We start from the raw sequence: 8,482 nt of genomic DNA on the forward strand, positions 1-8,482 counted from the left end.
TGCCACATTTCATCACAGTTTTGCCCACTATAACCCCAAAAACTAATACACCCCAAGTCATAATGTGGCATCCATTTAGTTTGACCATTACATAATTAGCAAATTAAGAGTACTGTCTTAAGCAGTAAATACATCACCATAATTCACAAAAAAAAAAAACATTTCATAAAGCTAAATCAATTGTTAAGTCCCCTTCTTGGATTCAATTTCCCAATCCTCTCTTGAGCTTTAGCCTCCAACTGGCTGGTAGTAACTGCATCATTCCCTTGCCAAGTTAAGCTTGTTAATGAGACTGGAGATTGGTTGCCTCACTAACACCATTGTGGTCACCTCTAAAGCTTAGTGCTCTTCTATTACTAGACCAAGCATAATTCATCTTAAATTAGCGACAAAAAAATTCAACTAATACGGCCAATGAAATCATAAACAACATCTTCAACTTCAACATCTTCTCTTCCAATTCCCTTGATTTGTTCACTTGAGAGTTATTTATAGCCTCCAAGTTATGCACCTTTTTCTTCAAGTTGTCTCTTTCGAGCTTAACCGCATTCAACGACTCTCTTAAATTGTCCATCTTCACCGTAGCCACTTCCAATTTATCCTTCAAATCACTTATTTCCAATAAAGCATTGTCTAGAAAATTATCTTGCCACTCCCAAAAACCACAATTTTCAGCCTGTCTAAACCAATAAAATACGAAAAAAATGATCAACACTTTAATGAAACAACAAAAATAAGACTCTGGACAAATAATTCAATAATAGCACTTATCTTAGGATGCTCTTTTTACAATTCAATAATAGCACTTACCTTAGGATGCTCTTTTCCAATTCAATAATACTCAAAACCCACAAAAGTAAAAGAAGAAACAATAGATCGCTCCTTTTCCATTTTTTTTTTTTTTTGGTTGGATGCTCTTTTTCAATCAGTTAAATCAAGAATCAAAACCAACCCACATAAAAGAAAAGCAAAACCATCAAAACCCACAAGACCATAAAAAAAAAAAAAAAAAACCGTAAAACCTCAAACTTTAAATCAAACAAAAAATTAAAGATACAAAAATCCAACAGATACCGGACATTGTAAGACTTAAATTCACTGAAAATAGCGAAAAGGTTGAAGGTGGGGTTAGAGTAACTGTTGAGCAAAACCCCAGATTTCAAAAAAAAATAAAAATCAACATCCATTAATGTTCAGACTTAACAATCCGCAACAAGCCTTTAAAAAACTGAAAATACAACAGTAGCAGTAGCAGTAGCAGATAAACGAAGATTATGGAGTTTATGAAGAACCTTCTTCCAATAAGAACCTTATGAATAATAACAGCAGCAGATAAACGCATATATGTACAATATTTGATGATGAAATGGAGGTTGAAGACGATAGAGAGAGGTGGTATGCATTTTTTTTTAGAGAGAGAGCAGCCTTAGATGTGTTATTGATGGGTTAGGTTTAGGTTTATTTGGGTATGATATGTTATTGACGGGTCGGGCACTAAATTGATTCGGTCGGATCTGTATTTGTTTGATCCGGATGAAAAAATAAGAGGGGAAACAAGTTGGCCACTGAGAGACCGACACGTGGCACTCCGTTATACTCAAGGGCATATTTGGCCCAAAGTATAACGGTAAGGGTATAATTGACTCTAAAGTATAACGAAGAGCATGAATGAACTATTTTTCAAAGTTCAAAGGTAATTTTAGCCCTTTTCCGTATAATTAATCCCATCATTTTATTTGTATAAAATAATTTTGGGATTAAATAATACTCATGGCCAACGCGAGATAAAATAAACTCTCTTTTTATCTTTTATCTTGGGATTGTTATTTTTTCCCACCAACTAAACGATCCCTTATATTGGCAAATATGTGTGTCGGCAATTTTCCCCAAGTGGGTAGACACTAGACATCTCCACTACAATTTTCAAACAGCTTAAAAGCAAATCAGCACAGCATTAATATAATATCCACTCGCCTGCTCTAATTAACGACCATTCGTTCTGCCGAACCAACATGGACATCTTCTGATCATGGCCCACATAATAATCAATATCTGCCAGTGCGACCCATTGGGAGTACATAAGGACTAGAAAAGTGGGCCATCAGTGTTTTACAAACATGGGCCCAATATTATCCCACGCCGACATTAAGGGGTAGTTTGGTGCATGATATAAGCTGGGATATTCCAGCACTAATTTTTTATATCATAGGGATAAATTTATACCTTATACCAAACAAAGTATAAAATGCATCCCATGATATAAGTTGGGATATACCTTCTTATACCACTTATCCTGGATTATTTTATACCATCTCCTAAATAGTATAAAATAGTCCCAGGATGTGGGATAAATTAGTCCCGGGATTATAATCTCGGGATAATTTTGACCATGCACCAAACGACCACTAAGTGTGGGAAAACTTACCTAAACTTTCGGCCATCTAATTCACCAAACTTGATCGAAGTATACACTATCTATACCCTTAAATTATATATATTGTGTATAGGTATGTATATTATATGTATATATTTATATATGTATATATTGTGTAAATGTCTGTATATATTGTGTAAGTATGTATAGTATATGTATATTTAATATTTTATACATTACCTATACACTGCTGCTGACATTTTTGTAAACATTTTCCGTTTAAGTTTTAGAAGCTGTAGGCGAAAATAACATTATGAGAACTTTTCTACAACAATTACAAACTTCACATAAATACTATACATTTTCTTAAATTCGACTCCCTCCTGATCAAAGAAAATGTCCACTTAGCCCTTTTTTTATGGGTAAAATAAAGTGTTCACTTATTAAATTAATAAACAATTAACTTTATCTTTTTAGTTTTGCCTTTATTAAGAGTTATGTTATTAAATTTCAATGCCTATTTAATTAGCGGTAGTTTAGTCAATATACATATTTTTTTCTTTGGAGTGACTAGTTTCTTAAGGGCTATGCAAATGGTTAAAGTGGGTTTTTTTTTAATCCGGAGGGAGTAGTAAATTATACTATGTATAAGTTCGATTCAAGAAGATAGCTTTCATCACTTTCCAATAACTAACCTCTTTTGTCAGTCCGAGTAACTGTGTATACATAAAATTATACTTATTATTTTAAAATAATCAGAAAATAGGGACAATTAAACAGTTATAGAAGATGCAAATTAAAGTGACAGATGCATCAGCTTCATTGAGATCAACCACTAAGCTTCATTAACTTTTCCTGTTTACCATACCAAGTACTCTTCAATTTTGTACAAGTATTCAAGTTCAACATCAACAGTAGGCAGTACTAAAATAGCTCTTGACAACATCATAACATAGTATTTGTAGCAGTCTGCTGTTGTTCTGACCAACACATCTTGGGGTCTTGAACTGGCTAACAGCACCCCCTAATCCTACAAAATGATCTAATATCTTATGAAAAGTTCCCCTCTTCACAACTCTAAGCTCAAGTGGTCCAATTACCTTGGCCTTTCGGGACCCCACGTAGCCTGCATCGACGAACGATTTGTCCAAACAATTACAACATTCTTGCAAAGTTTCATCGCTTGCTTCGCCACTGAGCTCCCAGAAAACCACGTAGTGTCCCGGATCAGTTTCAAAATTCACGTGGCTCGTGAAATCTACTACTTCCAGCATTTCGCGCACTAAATGTCTGGCTGCTTCTTCCACAGCTAGCTGTAAATCTTTTTCGGTGTTCTTGTCAATGTTAATGCTTAGTAACAGATTTCTACGGCAAATGAATTGGAGTTCTGGTGTGGCATTGTGGAATCCTTTTATTTTCACAACATCACCGAGTCTGTAACGATACAACCCTGCATATTACATGTACAAACTAATTCAAATTTTGTCCCAACACTTGAAAAAATCAAGAATCTAAAGCAATGTAAAAGATTAAAGTACTCCAAGACTATTGGACTTGTCATCCAATATGGAATAAACTCTTCCTACCATAACTGAGAAAGAAAATAGATGATAAATAGAGTTAATGAAAGTACCATATACAAATGAGCTATACTTGGTGGGCAATAAAAATAGAGTCAATAAGAAGTGTCAGGCTATGGACAATATTGAATCAATGCCTTAATGTTAATATAGTACATGACCCAATAATGCATGGTATATTGATGACAGTTATATTTCCAACACAAATTCATAGAAGTCACTGACACAACAATAATTTTGGTCAAGAAAATTGTACCTGCAAAGTTGGTGACAACAATTTCATACTCCTCCCCTCGTTTAACTTCAGCAAGACCCACTGGTGTAGGCTCAAGCCCATCTAAATTTCCCCTCAGAGGAATAAATTCAAAATAACCAATATTAGGAAGTACTGCATAAGTAACTAGCTCAGGAGGCAACTTAGGATTGACATTTGCTCCAATCCATCCTTCAGAAGAACCATAATCTGCGCTCAGTAGTGGCAATTCCCCTGCATAATGCCTCAATTTCTTGAGGTAAGGTTCCATGGACCCTGTCATAATACCGTATATGTACCTTGCATTTGGGAATAGTACGGGAATCAACCCGTACCAATTGCTTAATCCCAAAAATTTATTATAAATGGTGTCAGCCTTTTCTGGATCATGCTTTAGCAATTTCAACATTGCTGATCTCATGGAAGGGACCGTGACTCGACTAGAGAGGACTCCTTCTCTTATGTCGGAAACAAGTTCTTCCCACACTTGTTCGAAAGTTCTAAAAGCATGGACAATGCTGTGGGCAAAAGTTGAGGAGATAACTTGCACATCGTCACAAAAAATGAGCCCACACAAGAGATGGCAGTACAAAGATTGGTGGAAATCAGGACCAAATATAACTTCATCAGGGCTACAACATGGCGTTTGCATTGCCTTCATTGTCTTCTTGAAATGAGCGTTACGATATACGTTTGTAGTTGCAGTTCCAGCTGCCAAACCTCCCTTTGTCTTGAACTGCTTGCTGCTGTAAATGAACTGCAAAGCCTTCCCATTCTCAATTGGGAATTCTCTGCAAAAATGAAAATAATTGGAAAAAAAAAAATTGTCATAACAGTAAAAAAAATATACCACAAATCAACAATTACAAATTAATATTTAAGGAACATTGAGTCCTATTTCTGTCCCCGCATTTATCACCTTGTGAACTCTTATCCTTATCAGGACAAAACACAATTTATTACTAGTACTAAGAGAATAAAGTAATATGAACCAGCCAATAAAGGAAGGTTGTGAATTTGAGGACTCCAGATGAGCTGAATAGATAAACCAAAATGAATTTCATTTTCAAGAAGATGTTGAAGTATTGTGACTTACAGGAGAAAAAAAAAAAAAACTTGAATCAGCCCCACTTTTCAGATAGTACCAAAGAAGCAAACATGGAAAAAGACAGCACATATGACAAAAGGGCATCGCATTACCTGTTCCTAAATGCAAAAGACGTTTTGAATATCTGCATAGTGGATTCCATCAATTCATCATTGAAAGGTACAAACTTTGGCCTTCCCTGAGTAGTACCAGAACTGCAACCAAATAAAAAAAGTTAATTAACTTTCTCAAAATTATCAACTATCCAAGAAAATCTTTATGCAAGTATACCAAGAATCCTCTTTTTAATAGTGGATTCATATAGTCGACACCAACTAGTTTGTGAATAACATAACACGCACTTAATTGGTACATATAAAATAAAAGGAAAAAGGAGTACCTTAATGAGATGGTTGTAATGGGTTTTCCAGTGAGGACAGGGGAAAGATCCCCATCAGCAATTCTTTGAATATAAGGCTCTAAATCTTTGTGAGTAACAAGAGGAACACAATCTTTGAAACTCTCAGAATCAGTTCTTCCATTTAGACCCCATTGCTGTAGATACCCTGTGCCTCCATTCTCTTCTAGAATTTTTTTAAGTGTCTCTTCTTGAATTTTACCAGCTTCTTTGGTCAACGCTTCAAATTCCTCAATCACTTCTTCTGGATCAAATCTCATCTCTATCTTCTCCACAATCTGAAATCATAAGCACGACATAAATTAAGCTCCTTTAAATCAATTAGTACATGTTCAAGACTAATCAAGAAGATTAGTGACTTACTGTAAAATAAAGGATGTAAGAGAAAAATGATATGGATATTTGCTAGGACAAAAATAAGTTCAAAGTTTAAGAGGATTTGGTCAATATGAAAAGCAATTCTTTGAATCAGCTCTCTTTAGATACCAACCAATACCGTGGACGGAAAGGTGCACATTTTTGACACTACTCCACTTGGCCACGCTTAAAACTTAGTAAAAAAAAAAACCTTAAAAAAAAAATAAGAAGAAAAGAAACACACATTACACATAGATTTGATGCTCTGATCAAAGTCCCCTTTGGAATCTTGAAATAGCTAAATATCTACAAACACATATAAAAAATGAAGAAGAATTTTGTGTATCCATTCTGATTGATTCAAATTGAAGTAAATGAATGATAAACTTTTTTGGGTACATCAAATAACACCCTTCACTCCAGTACTCAATACATGTCTGATCAGTCCTACGACATAAGATATACATATAAGATTTTCTTGTCGAAATAAAAAAAGAAAGATGCACCACGAGAATCACACCAACTCCAAAAGGTCCTCAAAGAAAGGTCCAGAAAAAGAATTTCTAAAGATAGAATACAGAGAAAGGAGAAAAAAGGAGGTTCAGAATACGATAAAAGCCAAAGAATAATCATGATGACAAATATATTAACTGAAAAAAAAAAAAACAGAACGAGCAAGCTCTCCGGCCAACAGCTCAAATTCAGACCAAAAAGGGTAAAAAAAGACTTACCTTTGCAGACAAAAAAAGAAAATTAATCATATATGTATTTCAGAACACAGTACATGTAATATGCAGAGTGGCTAGAATTGTAAAAACAGAAAAAAGACTGCTCAAAATCAGCGGGGAAACGGTTTATTGGTTAAGGTAGCATCAATCACTATATGACAAGACTCTGATAAACAAACAGTGATTTTGAAACTCACCTACTTTGGTGCACACTGCTAGTAGTAGAGCTATCTATTTTTTTTATTTTTTTTCAGTATATAAACATACAAGTAATTTTGTTTCCCTCTCTTATTTCTCTTTCTAGAAATGGTGCATAGAATGAGAGAGAGACTTAAGACTTTGTATAAAATTCTTTGCACTAGTAGGGAATTTATATATAGATTGTGTGACGAAGAGAAAATGTCGTGCCGATAATACCCATGAGAAAGTGGAGGATATGTGTTAACAACACTCTAAGGAAGATCTATAACCCTGTTTTTGGATCTTTCACTTGAATCATGTGGTCCAAACTACCAAATATAGACGGATACATAATTAGTAAAGAGTGATATTTGTAAAGACGAAAAAAAAAGAGTGGCATTTATAGTAGGTAATGTAATAGTTACACCATCGGTCAGTAAATTAAACGTTCAAGTAACATGCTATAGGATAAGTGAATACACTAATACTAATTCTTCTGGAGTCGAGCGTCGAGTTAAAAGAGAAAAAATCGTTACCTACTATTGTTCGCATCAATTATCACAAGAGAATAATTGGAGAATGGTGAATTTAGTGAAATTCTGCACCACTTGACTTGATATGTCTAAACTCACCTCCAAACAGAAGGGGTAATGTATTGTGAAATGGAATAATACAAAAGGATGGAAGTGAATAAAAACACTTGCTAAATTCGCAAGAAACCATCCTTCTAAGGTTTGTTTTTTTCCATGATAACAAGCACGAATATATTGTAAATATAAATATTTAAAACGTTTTCTCAATTGTATATATGGTCTTGTCGACGTCCGTGTGCACTTTCCATAGCTATATCCTTGGTATACATCTGTCTTTGAGCCAACGACATTTTCAATAGTATAGATTATAAATAGGACACAACTCTTATCGCATTGTGTTAATTCGAGTTTGAACTTTAGTGAGAATAGAACATAGAACGTTGTACATCAATCCAATATTTTCAGCTCCTGTTGATTAATGAAATGAACTAAAGGAGAAAGAAAAAAAAAAAGAGCCCGGTTAATTTGGATAATCTGATTAAAAATAGCTGATAAGCATCAAAAGTTGGAAAGCACTTTAGGTGTTGAAACGGATTTAATAAAAAAAGTAGTTAGGTGTTTGCATAGAATTGTTTTAACTTATAATAAGTTGTTAGTGTGTTTGGTAAAAAGATGTTGATAAGCAATTTTCCGTTAGAATCACTGAAATGTCCTTAAAGCTATTTAAAAATATACAATTTGAAAGTATTGAACATAAATAATGACGATTAATGAGTATAGAATAGAGAGATAATAAAAATTAATATTTTAGGAAGAGTATTCAAAGATAAAAAAATTAGGGATACTAAAAAGTTTGGTCAAATCAAAAGTATTTATAAATTGTAAAATCATATATAAGGGTAACCAACTTATGACTTTTGACTATTTTGATTTATAAGTATTTTTATGCTTACCAAATACATAAATAAGTTA

The 8,482-nt window shown here is 34.0% G+C and overlaps 1 protein-coding gene across 5 annotated transcripts; it reads right to left on the reverse strand.

Annotated features, from left to right (window-relative positions):
* Positions 1 to 3,202: 3,202 nt before the first annotated feature.
* On the reverse strand, positions 3,203 to 7,649 carry LOC132645479 (jasmonoyl--L-amino acid synthetase JAR4-like). 5 transcript variants are annotated; one of them, XM_060362486.1, is made up of 5 exons: positions 7,514 to 7,649; positions 5,695 to 5,990; positions 5,408 to 5,509; positions 4,211 to 4,998; positions 3,203 to 3,824 (listed from the first exon to the last, which is right to left on the reverse strand). In XM_060362486.1, exons 2-5 carry the CDS (start codon positions 5,970 to 5,972, stop codon positions 3,283 to 3,285), a joined length of 1,710 nt encoding a protein of 569 aa, XP_060218469.1. In that variant the 5' UTR covers positions 5,973 to 5,990; positions 7,514 to 7,649; the 3' UTR covers positions 3,203 to 3,282. The 5 variants fall into 5 exon arrangements, with proteins under 5 accessions (XP_060218469.1, XP_060218468.1, XP_060218466.1 ...); XM_060362485.1 differs by lacking the exon at positions 7,514 to 7,649 and adding an exon at positions 6,995 to 7,220; XM_060362483.1 differs by lacking the exon at positions 7,514 to 7,649 and adding an exon at positions 6,801 to 6,912.
* Positions 7,650 to 8,482: the final 833 nt, after the last annotated feature.

The sequence above is a fragment of the Lycium barbarum genome, chromosome 6 (assembly GCF_019175385.1).
Source record: "Lycium barbarum isolate Lr01 chromosome 6, ASM1917538v2, whole genome shotgun sequence".
In the NCBI taxonomy this organism is placed as follows: Eukaryota; Viridiplantae; Streptophyta; class Magnoliopsida; order Solanales; family Solanaceae; genus Lycium; species Lycium barbarum.

Excerpts from the sequence above, each read along its gene's own strand:
- LOC132645479 (XM_060362483.1), bottom strand. The coding sequence starts at position 6,830 with ATGATTAATTTTCTTTTTTTGTCTGCAAAG. Across the intron at positions 5,991-6,800 it reads TTCTTTTTTTGTCTGCAAAG|ATTGTGGAGAAGATAGAGAT; the intron begins GTAAGTCTTTTT and ends TTATGATTTCAG. Across the intron at positions 4,999-5,407 it reads TCTTTTGCATTTAGGAACAG|AGAATTCCCAATTGAGAATG; the intron begins GTAATGCGATGC and ends TCATTTTTGCAG.